We start from the raw sequence: 17,833 nt of genomic DNA on the forward strand, positions 1-17,833 counted from the left end.
GCTAGTTACTGGATTCATCTACCAAGTTTGATGACCCTCTCACTTAGCTCAGATACTCAGAACTCCGGGTAAAAGGGATGGATATGATGAAGAAATTAAGGCACCTATTTCCTAGAGATGGTCAATTGGGATAATCTCTTTTAACAGGGAGGGTTAAATGATTAACTGAAATACGGTAAAGCATTTAGCACAAAGAGGAGGAAAAAGTAAATGCCCAAATGTTAGTTGCTGCTATGTATTCTCTTCACTCTCATGATCTTCGAGAGTATTATCATCACGTTCTGATACCAAAAGCCTCAAGACCAAGATGACCCTACACACTAGCCTCCCACCCACTTTTTACTAGGAGCAGTGCTACTGGTTCTGAGGTTTACACCCAGTTTATTTGCTCTTTTAGTGTTACTATTCAGTTGCTCCCTTGTAACAGCAATCAACAATTCATCAGGAAATCAGGGCTTCATATGGTCCCTGGTATCTAATGAGCATCATCATTTTGAGACCTTTGATGCTCAAAATGTCAGTATAGGCATATATCACAAGTATAAATCCTAGAACAGTGTAAAATGAAAATGTTCATCACCTCTAATGTAATTAGAAGCTTAATATATTTACTTATTTACACAAACCCCCTTTTTAAATCTAATAATGCATATGAATTCATATTCTAAAAATACATTTAGATTTGGTGCAAAAGAAAATTATAGTATTAAGGAGCCAAGTGACTAAATGCGGTTTGTTGTGTAGGGAAAAGTCATTAGTCTACCTTTCAGCCTCTATATTTGAGATTTTATATTTTTTCTGTGCTCATTACAGAATCCTGCATTTAATGAATTAATGTGGTAGTATATTTGCAAAATAGACATTGTCAAGACTTTTAAGGAGGTAGTAGAAATCATACTTTATTTCTATTAGGGAAAGGGGATGTGTAATGCTTAGAAAGAGGTCATATTGGTTCTATTATATTGTTTTTTACTTTTTTAGCATGTTTCTATTTTCTGATATTAAGTAAGTTAATGATTACTGAAGAAAATGTAAAAACAAAAGCCTATGAGAATGAAAAATGGGCATGATGCCATTAGAGATCATCACTATTGTTATATTGGTGTATTCCTCTAATTTTATGCATTTAAAAAAATTTTTTTAACGTTTTTTATTTTTGAGACAGAGAGAGACAGAGCATGAGCAGGGGAGGGGCAGAGAGAGAGGGAGACACAGAATCCAAAGCAGGCTCCAGGCTCTGAGCTGTCAGCAGAGCCCAACACGGGGCTGCAACTCACAAACCGCGAGATCATGACATGAGCCAAAGTCGGATGCTTAACCGGCTGAGCCACCCAGGCGCCCCTGCATTTTCAAGGTTTATCAAACAATATGTATAATGTATCCTCTGTTTTTATAAGCATTTTCTTATGTTAAAATTCTTCATATACATCATTTCTAAAAGTTGCACAGTATTCCAAGGTATGGAGGTTACTACACAAGCTACCCCCTTACTATGGATCAACAGTTTTGTTCATGTTTCTTTGCATGTCTGATAGCCTTATAAATTTTTTTATTATGTCCTTAATTTGAGGTTTTCAAATCTCATTAGTTATTATATTTCTTTTGTAAATATCACCTCATGTCCACTTACCTATAGATGCCTGAGTGCTATTTTTATTTAGAGTGTTAACCATATCACATTTTCAAGTACTTTCCCATTTTTTCTTACAATCCTTTGACTTTAAATGTGAAAATACTTTAAAGTTTTATGCAATTGATTTTGTAGTTGATTCCATTGCTTTTTGGCTTGGAAATTTCTTCTCACAGAGGCAAGCTATTATTTGTTTCTTCCTCTTTTTTTTCTTTACAGTTTGATATTTAATATTTAACCCATTACTCTATCTAGAATCAACATTAATGTATCATGAGAATGTTAGTGGACTCCCCCTATCTCACACCAAATAGCTACTGAAGAATAAACAAAGTTCCACACTGAATTTTAAAAATAGAAACTGTTAGCAGACTTGTTTTAAATCACTGCAGATATAACAAATTGAGCTGACACAAATACCAGCAATTATATATTTTATTATTATTACTAAAGAATAAAGCAACTTAATAAGGACCTACACTGGGCAGGAAAGGAATTTTTACATATCTAAGCAATTTTATCACAAAGCCATTTGATATAAGAAGTGTTTCAGTGGGCATCTGGGTGGTCCAGTCGATTGAGCGGCTGATTTCGGCTCAGGTCATGATCTCACAGCTCCTGACTTCGAGCCCCACATGGAGCTCAGAGCCTGGAGCCTGCTTTGGATTCTGTGTCTCACTCTGTCTGCCCTCCCCGCTCAGGCTCTGTCTCTCTGTGTCTCTCTCTCAAAAACAAATAAAGATTTTTAAAAAGTGTTTCAGAATAGGTATACTTTATAGGCTTCTGTATGTTTTATGAATTTTCATATTTACATAAAACATTTCTCAAAACCCTCATGTTTGTAGAGAGGTTTGTGTGTCAAAAAGGTAAAGACAGGCTTTGCAGTAAAACAATCTAATACCAAAAGACCATTAGCTCCTTACAATGAATGGCAGAAAAACAAAACAGAGAAATTCACAATCAAAGCAAGAGAACAAAGCATAGTTAGAGGCAATCTTGAAATTTCACCTCAGGAGAGTAGCTAATTAGCAGAGACTCTCATTTTATTATTTTGGTCCCCAAAGTGGTATGTACAAACAATCCACTGGGACTGGGAAGTAAATATAACTTGTATTTTTATTTAACTTTATAAAAACTTAAAAAAAATTAGGGAGAGGTACATGTACAAAGTACAGCCAAACATGTATATAACTGTTAGGAGCTGAAACTTATCCCTTCAAAATTCATATGTTGAAGCCCTAAGCCCCAGTACCTCAGAATGTGACTATTTAGAAATACTCTTCACAGAGGTGAGTAAGTTAAAAGAGTCCTTTAGGGTGGGTCCTAATATAATCTGACTGGTATCTTTATAAAAGAGGAAATTTAAACAGGCTGAGATGCTAAGAATAAACACAGTATAGAGACCATGTAAAGAAACAGGGAAAAGGAGGCCATCTATAAGCCAAGGAGTTAAGTTTCAGAAGAAACCAATCCTGCCAACAAGGTTCCAGACTGATCTTGGACTTTCAGACTTCAGAACTGTGAGAAAATTCTGTTGTTTGATCCACCAAGGCTTCGATACATGTTATGGCAGATCTACCAAATACAATAACTTAAATATTTACTGGAAAAGAGGTGTCATAAAAATATGGAGACCACTTACTCACTTACCTAGATCATAAATTCTGTTTCCTCATCAGCACACAGAAAGAATTTACAACTCAGGCTCTAAACAAGCAAATAATTATATTCCTATTTTTCCTTCAATTATAAACAGCTTTCCTTCATGAAAGGAAATTCATTTCTGGGCCACCTGGGTGGTTTACATGGTTGAGTGACCAACTCTTGATTTTGGATCAGGTCCTGATCTCACGGTGGTTCTGAGATCAAGTCTCTCATCCTCTAGCTCTGAGCTGACAGCAAGGAGCCTGCTTGGGATTCTCCCTCCCTCTCTGCCTCTCCCTCGTGTGCACATGCACTCTCTCTCTCAAAAATAAACATTTAAAAAATTAAGTAAAAATAAAGGCAATTCATTTCTGATTTCCTATCTCCCCTCTCCCCCTGCAAAAGGCTTCCATTAGTGTGTCCACAAAGCCAATGCATTATTGTTATTTTGATAATTTATAATCATACTTTAAAGTAAGTCTTGAAATATCTGAATCTGTTTTTTGGATCAGATGGAATATTTTCTTGATAAATAGTATTAGCAGAATCTCACCTGCAAAGTCTACTCCACATAGAGAAAACTTAAGTATTTAAAGCCAAGGATAATAAAGTTTATAAGCGACAGCTTTATTTGTATAAGCAGTTTCATTTTTGATAAGCTTGTGACAACTAGAAGTATTAGATAAGTGCAGAACAGGAGAAATTGAATAATATGAAAGGCACAGCACATAGAACTAAGTATCAAATAAAATAAAATAAAATATTGTCCTAGTAAAAGAATACTTAGTAAGAGATCAGCTGCAAATATAATGGCACATTCTATAATGTTTCTGGGCTATTCAAAATAAATTTTATATATTAAGTCTTTCATTTGACACTTAAAAGACCATTTAATTTTAAGCTTGCAGAAAACATGGCACTTAATTTTTACAAAATTGTAAGTTTGATTCTCCCATGATAAAAGTAAGCAAAATTTTAAAAATTAGTCTGAAAAATTGAGGAAAACACACAACCAATAACTCTAAAAAAATTCATTATTAATGTTTTGGAACATTTTTTTCTAGTGCTGCTATCATAGTGTCATAGTTAGAATCACTTATGATATTGGATATATGTTATGTATGCCTTTGCATAAAGAATTATGCAATAAGTAATTATTTTTGAAATAAGTAAAAATATTATCTTTGGATCAGTAGCAGCTTTAACAAAATACAGACATTGGATCATCTAGAATCATAAAGTGATATGATGTTATTTTTAACTGCCTTTAAAATGACAATATTCTTTTCTACAAACATAAAAACTTGTGTGCAGAAAAAAGGTTCCATATAAATATCATTATTTTAATCTATTGACTTAAAATTTCTTCCAAAAGTCATATTCGAAAAATCCTTTTCTATTTTATTACCAAAAAGAAATCATTTAAATTTATCAAATGAAAAGCAAAGCAGGATACTGATATAAATTATTTTTATTGTGTGAAAATGTCATAATTCATGATGATTATGAACAAAAATACAGCATATAACAAAATAGGCATTTACTTGTTAAAAGCAACCTGGATTTACAAAACTTCTTTTAAAATATTTTTAGAATGCTTTAAGAATACAAATTACTTTTTTGAGAGAGAGATATAAAACATTTATTTCACTTTATCATATATTTAATTTCAAAATCATTTTTATTCATTCCTAATAAATGAACTCAATAATTACTGTACACTACAGTAATCACTGGTAGGAAACAAAAAAATTTAACCTTTATTTATTCTCAAACTAGATGAAAATTTAAAAGATGGCAAAAGTAAAAGTTCAGTTTTTTTAAAAAAATGACTAAATGTAAATGTTACAAAAAGGAGCCAAAAAGATGTACAAACAAGTTTTTCTCTAAAATCCAATTCAAAATTTACATTCTGCCTTCTTGTGTTGCTTTTCCTTACATTTCAGCCATTTATCAAATTTAGGTTGTTATAAAATATGACTAAAATGTGATGCTCCAAAGTTAAACTTTTAAAGTAAATAACCATATTAAACTGCCTTAGACCTACTTAATCTTGTTATTGTTAGATACTAGTATATGTCTGTTGCCAGTACAAGTTACCCAACTTACCAATTTTAACAAGGTGATAAGGATTCATATTGTATTTTCATATTGCATTTTCACCTTGATATAAACGTACACTTTCAATTAAATGCAACATTATGAATCTATTACTCAAAATAGATTTCTATTTCTATTTATATTTCTAAAAGTTTGTCTAAATGCCAGACAAGTAGAGAATTCTACAGATGCCATTCTTTACTGCAAGAAAAGTGCTATTATTTTAAATTGGGAAATTATTTTGGAATTATTTAGTAATTTTAAGCCAACATTTTTATTCCTATTGATTAGTTCCCAAGCATTTCCTGGTTATAAAACACAAGTCTCTGTACTTACAGTGGCTTTTTCAGTCTTTCTGCCTTTATTTCCAAGGCACAAAACAATTAGAATAACCTAAAAGAGTCATTGAAGCTTCTGATAGAATGAGGGGGTGACAAGGAGCATCCTGATCTGAAAAGGTCTATCTTATAAAAGAGGTGTTCATTAGAAATTTTAGTAATATCTCACATAACATTTTTATTCATTTAAAAAGCATATAGGTCAAAAAAGTATTTCAAGTCTCCTTGATTTATTGTGATCATCACCAAAAAAAAAAAAAAAAAAAAGCAAATGACAAAAAAATTGAACTCTCCTTGGGTAGTGTTTTCAAATAATATAATTTGGTAGAGTAAAGATCTAAGAAGCTATTTTTAAAAGGCATTACTTTAAAATTAGGTAAAATTAGAATGTACACTTCAAGAACAATACTATTATGAAATATACCTTAAACCATATAAATATGTCCTGTTTGTGTAGTTCATGTTTGTCAAGTAAATCAACTCCATTTCCAGACACAATTTAAACAAAGCATCTATAGAAAAGTGCACAGGCGATATCATAATAATTAAAATTCTTGTAAGTTTTAGAAAAATATAAAAAGTTAAAAACTTAGGTTATAAATTCCCAAGAGTTCCCCTTCCATGCACATGTATCTTACAAAAAATGTTTAGGATACAATAATAAAGACTATTAAACATACGGTAAAGAAAGTGTGCAGAGTCCATTGGCTCTTTTTCTGAAGAGGTTTTCCTTCAGGAATATGCCCATGAGCAGGACTGTAAAAACCAGAGTCAACAGTAACTCCTGCTAACTTGATTCAAATGCTCATGCCATCTATTGGTCATTTTCCTTCCTTTTTTTAAAACCATGAATAACATGGATAATTGTCATATCAGCCAGGTCTTTGGCTATTTATCTCACTGAAATCACTATGGTTATCTTGCCCCAGTCATCAATGCTTAGGGTTTTTCTTCTTTGAGAAGGAAGGTCTTCTAGTTGATCTTGCAGATCTTTAAAAAGCTCATCACATGACTCGGTTATGAAACCACATCATGAGCATCACTGTTAGGCCTCTGTCGCGCAGACAGGGGAGGCAGTGGCTTCCCATAGAAATCTAAGAAAAGAAGGGATACCAAAAATATAAAACAAATGTGGTAAATCAAAATTTTTGGTACAATTCATTATTTACCAACCAACACTTTAAAAGAGTAGAGCACTCTGACTTGGCAGGAGAAACAACAGGTGAGGAGAATAGAAAAAAAAAAAAAGTCAAAATTCCAGAAAACTTGAATAGATTCAAAACACAACCAGTAGGATAAATTCCTAACTCTAGATCATAAATTAATTTCCATTTGATTTAATAAAAAGCTATATATAATATATATATATATATATATATACATATATATATAATTGTTATTTCCAATCACACATTCATTTGCATTAGAACAAACAAATAAAAAATATTCAAAATCGATGGAAACTGTTGCCAAGGCCCTGGTAAGTCAGTATGTGTATAATCCATGTTCTCATCCAATGGCTATTACTTCTAGGTATTTTGGGAAAAGAGTTAATTATCTTAGTTTTCTGGTAAGTCATAATCTTTTACAATGATGATTTACTATTAGTGATTTAAGACATATCTGATACAAAGAAAGTCTTATTTTATATTTCTTAATAAGTTCCTGTCCCTTAATTATTATAAACTGGCTTAAATTTAAGAGAATATGTACACCTTCAGGAGCATCTGGGTGGCTCAGTTGGTTGAGCATCTGACTTCAGCTCAGGTCATGATCTCAGGGTTCATGAATTCAAGCCCTGAATCGGGCTCTGTGCTGACAGCTCAGAGCCTGGAGCCTGTTCTGGATTCTGTGTCTCTCTCTCTCTCTCTCTCTGCCCCTCCCCACTCACACTCTCTCTCTTTCCCTCTCTCTCAAAAATAAATAAAACATTTTTAAAAATTTAAGAATATGTAAACCTTCAGGAACTAATTCTTTCCTAGCCTATTACCTTAAAATTATTATAGAAGCAAAGATTTTTAGGATCACTTGAAATAAATATATTAAAAATGTATTACAGGTCTGTTTCCAGTTTCACATATGTGGAGAGTTTGGCTAACTAGCCCCTCATGCAAACAAGCACATGCCCTAGATAAGAGCCTGCAAGGTCACAAGTAAATGTAAGTGCCTGATATGACTTCCCCAATGCCCTTTGTGACCAACAGTCTCCCTCACCTTCCAGGGCCTTCCGTGAAGTAAGACTACTATGGTGGAGCTTCTACACTCTTTGTTTTGAATTCACGAAACTGGCCTTAGCATGTGCCCCAGTTCCTACAGGTCTCTCTGCTTGTACCCTGCCTTGATCTCCCCCTGTGGAACCCTCAAGGTATGCCATATACTTCCTCCAGAACCTTTGAATAATAAATTTCTCCCACTTTGATTTCTCTTGTGGTCTTTTTGAACCAAGGTTTACCATCTAGCACCCAGGGGTCCTACTTAACAAATGTCAATTTAACAAAGTCATAACAGCATTTAAGGAGATTGGAAGTCACCACTGCATGCTACAAGAAGTAAAAAAAGCTGAACAGACTAAAAAAAACCACAACAATTTGTCTCAGATCCTTAAGGGGGGGTAAGTCATAAGACAAACCACTGCCCCAATACCAAAGACAAACTGACAAATATAGGGAGTCTCAGTTTACCAGAGCAGACATTCATGAATAGAATCTGTGGAGGAAACCAGTGCCCGGTAAGAAAACCCAATCTGTAGTGATGAATTGCTGGAGGCTTAGTACACAAAAGTCTGAGAATAAAAGACTCCAGGGGGACTAAGTCATAAGAGGATCCCCACAATACTGTGAGATTTATCTCTAGGAACTTGAACAAATTCCCACAATAAATACGGGAGAAAAGTCCCCTCCTGCTTCTGGCAAGAGAGAGGAAAAGAAACCATTTAGAAATACCCCATGGCACTCTGTTCTGGGGCACAAGACCTGCTGTCAGGAGAAACTAGTTAACCAGAACCTAACCTAGTGGGGTATTATCAAACCCTAACTGATCTCAGGAAGGAAATCACCAATTCCAGCTGGCTCTATCCATTCTGTGCATTCCTTTTCAGCAGAAAAAAAAAAAAACAGAAACTTTTGTGAAGTTCATAGTCCAGAGGCACAGGCTCACTAAAAGACTAAGATCTAATCATAGACATATAGAACACTTCTCCTTCCACCACACATCACCACCATATTAATAAATGCCGATTTGTAACAGTTCTTTTCACCTGGGACATCATGTCAGGCTATCAAAATAATAATAATAATAATAATAATAATAATAATAATAATAATAAAATAATACAAGGCATTCAAAAAGGCAAAACACCCAGAATTTGAAGAGCTAGATCAAACATCAGCAAAAGACATGGCAGGAATGTTGGAATTATCAGGCCAGGAATTTAAAACAACTATGATTAATAGACTAAGGGCTTTCATGGATAAGTAGCATGTGGAACAGATGGCAATGTAAGCAGACAGATAGAAATCCTAAAAAAGAACCAAAAAAAACCCCCACTGTTACAGAAATGAAGGATGCTTGTGATAGGCTTATTAGGTAGACTGGATGCAACTGAGGCAAGAACTTCTGAGCTTGAGGATAAATCAGTAAAATCCTCAAAAAATGAAAAGCAAAGAGAAAAAAGACTAGAAAAACAAAACAAAACAAGAGAACATCCAAGAACTGTGGGACAAGTACAAAAGGCATACCTTATTTATAATGGGAATATCAGAAGAAGAAAGAAAAAAGAACAGAAGCAATATTTGAAGCAACAATGACTAAGCCTTTTCCCAAATTAATGTCAGACATCAGAGCACAGATCCAGGAATCCAGAGAACACTGAGCAGGATATATGCCAAATGAACCACATATAAGCACATCATTTTCAAATTAAAGAAAATAAAAGAAAATTAAAAATCCTGAAAGAAGCCAGGAAAAAAAAAAAAAACACCTTTCCAACAAAGGATCCAAGATAAGAATTACATCCAACTTTTCCTAAAACACCGTGCAAGCAAGAAGAAAGTAAAGTGAAATATTTAAAATATTTAGAGGAAAAAAAAACACACCCACCTAGAATTCTGTACCCTGCAAAACTGCCCTTAAAAAGTAAAGGAAAAATAAAGACTTTCTCAAACAAAAATTGAGGGAATTTATTGCGAGTAGACTTGCCTTGCAAGAAATGCAAAAATTAGTTCCTTAGAAAGAAGGAAAATAACATAGGTTAGAAACTCAGATCTACATAAAGAAAAAGCATTGAAGAAATAAGTAAAAGTAAAATGAAAACACATTTCTCTTATTCTTAAATGATCTATAAAAGTTTGTTCAATGTATTTATGTATATAAACATATTTATCTTATGAATGTATGTATACATACATATATACACTTATGCATGCTTATATATATAAGTCAAATGAATGACATCAAGGCACAAAGAACAGGAGAAAGGAATTAAGATTATTTGATTACTGTAGGTACTTCAAGTACCCATTAAATCATATAGTATTATTTGAAAGTGGACTTGGATTGGTTGTAAATGTAAATGCAAACTCTAGAGAAGCCAGTAAAAACAGTAAAAAAAAAAAAAAAAAAAAAAAATTAGTATACCTGATGTGCTAAGGAGAGAAAATGGAATCACATAAAATGCTCAATTAAAACCAAAATATGCAGGGACGCCTGGGCAGCTCAGTCGGTTAAGCATCCTACTCTTGATTTTGGCTCAGATCATGATCTCATGGTTAATGAGACTGAGCCCTGTGTCAGGGCTATCAACGCAGTGCCTGCTTGGGATTCTCCCTTTCTCTCTGCCTGTCCCCACTTGTGCACATGGACTCTCTCTCTCAAAATAAACATTTCAAATAACTAAATAAATGAATAAAACCACAAAAGGCTGAAAAAGAGTGAAAGACAAAAATAGGAACAAAGAATGAGGGCAACACATAGAAAACAGTAATGGATATAATAGATATTAATCCAACTATACCAATAATCACTTTGAATGCTGGATGGTCCCAATTCACCAATTAAAAGGCAGACAGTCAGAGAGAATCAAAAAGTACGATCCAACTATAGGCTATCTACAAGAAAACCACTTTAAATATAAAAATGTGTCAGCAGAGGGGCGCCTGGGTGGCGAAGTCGGTTAAGCGTCCGACTTCAGCCAGGTCACGATCTCGCGGTCCGTGACTTCGAGACCCGCGTCGGGCTCTGGGCTGATGGCTCAGAGCCTGGAGCCTGCTTCCGATTCTGTGTCTCCCTCTCTCTCTGCCCCTCGCCCGTTCATGCTCTGTCTCTCTCTGTCCCAAAAATAAATAAACGTTGAAAAAAAAATTTAAAAAAATAAAATAAAAATGTTAAAAAAAAAAATGTGTCAGCAGAAAATGGCTTTTCAAGCAACTACAAATTCAAAACAACTAGTAAGCTGCAAGGATACCCTAATAAATCTTAATGTAATAGTATAACATAATGAATTAAGAAAGGTATGGATTTGAAAGCTGGACACACCTAAGTTCAAATCCTAATATTGTTACTTGGTAGCTATGTGACATTGGGGTATAGGTTCCCTGTGCAAAAAATGGGGATATCACTGCCCATCTTACAAGGCTTTTAGGAGAATGAAAATGAGATAATGGTACCTGAAGTGCTTAGCAACATGCCAGGAACACAGAGCATACCATTAATATTATTGCTATATCATTGTTATTATTAAAATTAAAACAATTATTTTTTATAAATTTCAAGTATGACTTTTCTTATTTCTTATTTTCAAAATTAATGAGAATTTTAATATGTTAACAGAACTCACAATTAAACCAGAGTGAATATAGTTTCTAATATGGTATATTTAAGTTTATTAAACAACCAAAACTCCAGGGGTTGCTGGGTGGCTCAGTCTGTTGAACATCCGACTTCGGCTCCGGTCATGATCTTACAATTCATGAATTCGAGCTCCATATTGGGCTCACTGCTGTCAGCCTGTCAGTGCAGAGTTCACTTCAGCTCCTATGTCCCCCCCCTCTCTATCCCTCCCCCACTCATGCTCTCTCAAAAAATAAACATTAAAAAAAAAGTACCCTCCTACAAAGAAAAATCACATACACATGGCAAGAAATATCTTTTTCCCTCCCAAGAAATTATTTTATTTTTACAATTTATTTTGTATTATTTCTTTGCCAGGAAATAAAATCATTCATACAAAGTAGGTTTCTTATTGCCTTAAATGTAGGGACTATATGTTGATGTTAGTGCCCAACTGATAGGACCAACTTAATTGCTAACACACATTTTTATAAAGAGCTTCAAACTTTTTAAACATGAAATTGAAGAGTAGTAAAACTACATACAAAATTTTATCTTCATTCACATTTTAAGATATGAAATATTCTTTAGTGCATTTGGTATTTTTAGCTAACAGAATCCTTGATATATTTCCCATAATGTATGATACATGTTAATGAAGTATGGATTGAGAGTGTTTACATAATAAATACACATTCTCTAAGTTTCTTTTCTCAATGCATGTCTTAACTATTACACTGAGCAAGCATTATAGACATTAGAAAAGTAAAATGAAATTGCTATCAAGGTAAATGTCTATTATCAAAGAACAAGTAAGAATTTGCCTTAAAAATTCCCAATATAACTATAAAAAATTGTTTTCCAACCGAGTAAGTTTTAAGTGCTAAGCCAATAGTAGTTACCTTTTAATTACTACTCTAGTTCATCATGTATCTGTTGTTTACTTGCCATTAACCAAGTGCAAAGAAATGTGTACCAAGCTAGAGAAAAGAAGAGAATGCAATTTTAAAATTTGCAGCTATCAGCATCTCAGATGAAGATCTTATGATAAACCTTAAAAAATTATTTTTATTACAATTTTTAATTATACCTGTTTTCTTCCCTATTAATGAAAGCAGTTGATTGTACTTTTTTTTTTTTTTTTTTTTTTAACCCAGGTTATGTATACTTAGATTTAAAATTTATGGGAAAGGGGCACCTGGGTGGCTCAGTCGGTTGAGTGTCTGACTTCAGCTCAGGTCATGATCTCACAGTTCATGGATTAGAGCCAAAGCCCCGTGTCGGGCTCTGTGCTGACAGCTCAGAGCCTGGAACCTGCTTCAGATTCTGAGTCTCCCTTTCTCTCTCTCTGCCCCTCCCCCGCTTATGCATGTGCGCTCACTCGCTCTCTCTGTCAAAAATAAATAAAGATTAAAAAAAATTTCTAACTTATGGGAAAAAAACAATAAAAATATTTTAAAACTTGTGAAGTTACAGTGTTTTCTTCTCTGCTCTGGGAAGCTACATTTATTGATACATACTGAAAATTAACTAAATTATTGGAATATGGTGGTCTTAAACTTAACTGATTTATTACAATTCTTTCCCATGAGTTCTAATTTTAAAACAAACACAGGAAAGTGAGGATGAACAAAACAAAATAACCTTCTCAACCCATTTTTGACCTTTTTCCACTTGCCCTTAACTAGCTTCCCCCTGCATGCTACCATTACTTCTTTTCTCCTCATTCTATAAAATTTCTCTCAGAAACAAGAAACTATCATTCCTTCCTGCATTCATTCAGTAAATGATTACAAAGCATCTATTACAGGCAAAGATTTCATACTGTGTGATAACAACTGAAAAAAAAAAAAATCCATCTGCAAACCCTCCACCCACCAGGGTCCCTTCTTTTCTCCTGAGTTCTTGAATCTTTCTGGTACTGATTGGCCAAAAGACATTTACAAATAAATAAGCCTACAGACACCTCCAAACCATATCTCCTTCCTCAGGTATTTTCAGTCTTAGAGACAGCACCAACCTTCCAGCCCCTTGAATAAATAATCCTCTATTCCTCTCTCCCTCGGCCCATACATCCACTCATCAAATATTAATTACTATAATTAAGATATTTCCAGGGTGCCTGTTGCTCAGTCAGTCAGGCATCAGAATTCGGCTTAGGTCATGATCTCACTGCTTGTGGATTTGAGCCCCGTGTTGGGCTCTGTGCTGACAGCTCACAGCTTGGAGCTTGCTTCAGATTCTTTCTCTGTCTCTCTGTTTCTCTCTCTCTCAAATAAATAATCATTAAAAAAAAAAAAAGATTTTTTTCTGCGTACATTTTTTACTCTTCATTCCAATTTCTATACCTCACTTCTCACTGTGACTGTTACAACAGCCTCCTAGATGGGATCTTGACCTCAAGTGTGGCCACCATCAAGTCTGTACTTTCCATTGTGACAGAAAATTATTTTCCTAAACAATACACCTAGTAACACTACTTCCCTGTTCAAAAATGTATAGTGTCTCTTGGAAAATTATAGCAAGTCCAGACATCTTAACATATGTGTAAGGGACTTCACAATCTGACCCAAAGCCATAATTTCAGTTACAAAACTCTTTGAATAAAAGTATTTTATGCAGTTTGATATAATTTCAAGTTACATGATAATGCTTTTCTAAACTTCTGATTTTTCTTTTCCGCTGGTAAATGGATCTCCATAGTAAACCAAGTTCTAGATTAGGTAAACAGAGCTATCAAAAAGGGAACTGGGTATTTTTTTTATTTTTTTTTTAATGTTTCTTTATTTTTGAGACGGAGAGAGACAGAGCATGAGCGGGAGAGGGGCAGAGAGAGAGGGAGACGCAGAATCCGAGGCAGGCTCCAGGCTCTGAGCCATCAGCACAGAGTCCGACTCGGGGTTCGAACTCGTCAACCTCGAGATGGTGACCCGAGCCGAAGTCAGATGCTCAACCGACTGAGCCACCCAGGTGCCCCGGGAACTGGATATTCTTGATGGAGAACTTTAATGAGCTACGTTATATATAATTACACTTTCGCATTCTAGAAACATTTTATTGAAACAGCCTGACCTGATGGTCTGAAATCAGAACTTCTGCCTGTTGTACAAAGCAGTTCTCTATACCCAGCTTCCCTTTCTCTTTCCAAATGTGGATTTCTAATGCCATATATTGGCTGAACTACACCTTATGTTAATTTCATCCAAAGAAAACTGTTTTCTAGAGTCAATAAGTCTTTCATAACTTTCTATTTAGCTGAACTTCATTTGGTTTACTGATTTAGTCTCTGATTTTACAAACTGTGTTGATTTTTACTTCATTCCAATATTCAGCGGCTGAGTCAACTTATTAGAAGCAGACAAAAAACAATTATGAAGCATTATCACTGAGTACACTGAGCATATACAGGACAATGCTGTTTTTAATACTAAGGATAATTGTAATTTCTCATATTTAACTTAAATTGCTTTAAAACTGTCCCCATTCCATAACAATTTACATAATTATGTAATGGATAAACATAAACTATGGTTATTTTTACCTCTGTATTCCAGAGTAAACAAATTATATAGAGCCAAAAGTCACTAAAGAATAAAAAAATTAAATAAAATAAAAAGAGTAAAGTATAATGAAAAAGGATGGTTGTGGATTTGAAAGCCTTCCAAAAATAAAAGTTTGTCAAGGTAAAGAAAAGTGGATTTAATATGTATATTTTAAAACTGATCCTTTTGCATTACCATTATGACGTGTTTCACCAAGAGGCTCAAGTTTTGGAAGTCTAGTGACTTTGGGGGTTCCCCAGCCAACTAAAGAAAAAGAAAAACATTTTAAAACACTGTTAAACAATGTCTCTTTAGGCCTGTTGAGAGGTTCCCTCCCTTGACAGGAATGTATATATTTGATGCCAGGTTATATATGTATGTTGAATGACACAGTACTGAATAACCACAAAGGCATTTGAAATAGTTTTTATGGAAAAATGTAATTATAGGCTGGTAACATCTCTTTTAAGTTTTTACTTTAGTTAAAAATATAAGCATCTTCACCACCATCAAAAATTACCTTAGGCTACTATTCTAGCTTCTAGCCAAGGCTAAAAGAAATTTCTTCTAATAAGTGAAATACTAGAAATGAGTCTTGAAATAATTCTCAAAGGAAAATATTACCACCTAAAGCCTTCTAACAGGGCTAAAAGGACACCACAAATATATACATTCAGATATTTATTGAGCACGTATAGTATGTGAGGTACTATGCCTAGTGCTGAAAAATTACAATTATTGTACAGTTAGTATGTCTTAGTGTTTTACATGCAATATTCCTTTTAATTCTCATAACAACTTAGAAGGTCAGTATGTAAGTCGGAAATATATTGGAAAAATTCACACATCTTGGTTTTAAATGTTAACTTTCAGGATGGAAGATTCAACTATTTAAAAACTTACATTAGCCATCCATTCATTAAACTTAAATTCCTTTCAGAAATCGGGACAATGATACTTCAAATAGGACCTGAATTCATTCTAGAAAGTGCTGGTGTAAAGTGTCCTTATTAATTTTACTTTTTTTTTTTTTTTTTTTTTTACTTTTAGGAAACATTTTTTTCTGATTAAAAAAGCAATGATAAATTTTGAACAAAAGAGAGAAAAGAGCTTTTCATAAATTCACACAAAAATAAATATACTGAATAAAACTACAAAATTTCTTTATTTTTCTTTACCGTTTAAAGCAGTAAATCTAAATTCAGTACCAATATCAATTTACTCACCAGGAGGAGGAGGAGGCGGGGGTGGTGTTGGACTCTTAGGAGCAGAGTCATCTGTATTAACAGGTTCTACACGGTGACTCCTTTTTATTCTTAGTTTCTTAGTTTTCTTTTTGCTGTTATCTATAAGAATATAAACATTGAACTATATGCCTTTGACAAAATGTAAACTTCTACAATAAAAAAGAATGGAACTAGACTACTGATATTATCATTACCATAAAAACAGATCTTCAAACTTTGGAAATTGTTACCAGTAATGAAATGTGAATCTGCTTTCACTAAGCATAAAATTTTAAATGATTCCTTATTGAATTAATACTTAATGAATATGACACAAATGGAAAAAAGCCTGTATTTTAAGTTTTATGAGAGATTATTCAGCATACAAAAAAAGTTCGCATTTCCAAAAGTAACTTGTATTTTTTCCAAATGTCATATCAAGTAAATATAATTGTCTAATTCCAGGCATTCTCATGAAACTCAGAATGGCCCAGGGAAAGGGGAGAGATGTTGATTTGTCTCAATAGAATATATAGAATGATTCTAGGTATAAGTAATCCAAAAGTAATCCTTGGAATGTGAAAAAATACCCTAATCAAACTTAAACACATTACTCATTAAAATAACCCCCAGACAAGGTATGCCCAATATAAATAAATATATGTAACCAAAATCACATTATTGGACATTGCAGAATCGGTGTTCTTTCTAAAAAATAACTATAGATTCTCACTTAAGCACATATAAACAATTTAAGGACATCTATGCCATTAACATGTAAATTTTAACAGTGTAGGTAACTGTATGGCCATGTAGTTAAATAACCAAACATCAAAGTTACTAAAGTATTTTAAGTGACAATCCCAAACTGCTTCATTTATATGTATGTAATACATTTTATAAATTGGGAATTATCTATTATGTGAGAAATAGCCAACATTATGAAATCTACAAAGCAATGTGAAATATAAACATTTTTAGAAACACATACTTTTTCTAAATAGTGTCATTTGAGACATCTTACTCCACAGAGAAACAAAGACATCGTTTTACAATTAAATCGTAAGCTTTACAGATGAGAAAAAGGGAAGAGAAAGTCCAGAACCATATGGTATTTCAGGATGGGCAGTGGCTCAGGGTCATGAAACAGCACAGGATAATGGGCAGATGATCTGTCCCAGCTACAGACAAGACATATGATCTTAACAAGCTCCTCAACCTCTCCAAGTCCCTGATTTCCTATTCAAAATAATGGGAATAATATACCCTAAAATTATTTACATTAAATAATATAATCCTGCATTAAATAATCTAAGTATCTGAAGCCAGGTTCTAAAGCACAAAAATGTTACTTATTACTATTATAGTTATATGTTTGACTATCTTAGATCTTCTTCCTACACAGTACTTTCAAATAATCTGCCAAGTTATTTTTCTCTCTAACAATGTGTAACTGTTCAAAGTTCTCTCAACATATTGGGAGGCCACTTTAAATCTACTTTCTGTTTAACTCTGTTAACAGAGCTA

At 33.7% G+C, this 17,833-nt stretch overlaps 1 protein-coding gene across 5 annotated transcripts in view; it reads right to left on the reverse strand.

The window, feature by feature from the left end:
- Positions 1 to 4,868: 4,868 nt before the first annotated feature.
- ARL13B (ADP ribosylation factor like GTPase 13B) overlaps positions 4,869 to 17,833 on the reverse strand; it is a 69,645-nt gene continuing 56,680 nt past the window's right edge. For 2 of the 5 annotated variants that reach the window (XM_047876166.1, XM_047876165.1), the window contains 3 exons: positions 16,307 to 16,426; positions 15,276 to 15,344; positions 4,871 to 6,806 (listed from right to left, as the gene is read on the reverse strand). In XM_047876166.1, the coding sequence (XP_047732122.1) occupies positions 6,730 to 6,806; positions 15,276 to 15,344; positions 16,307 to 16,426 (266 nt within the window). In that variant the 3' untranslated portion in view covers positions 4,871 to 6,729. Of the gene's footprint in view, positions 6,807 to 12,440; positions 12,519 to 15,275; positions 15,345 to 16,306; positions 16,427 to 17,833 lie in introns of all 5 variants that reach the window. The other 3 variants (XM_047876163.1, XM_047876162.1, XM_047876164.1) reach the window with 3 other exon arrangements.

This window comes from Prionailurus viverrinus, chromosome C2, assembly GCF_022837055.1.
Source record: "Prionailurus viverrinus isolate Anna chromosome C2, UM_Priviv_1.0, whole genome shotgun sequence".
Lineage (NCBI taxonomy): Eukaryota > Metazoa > Chordata > Mammalia > Carnivora > Felidae > Prionailurus > Prionailurus viverrinus.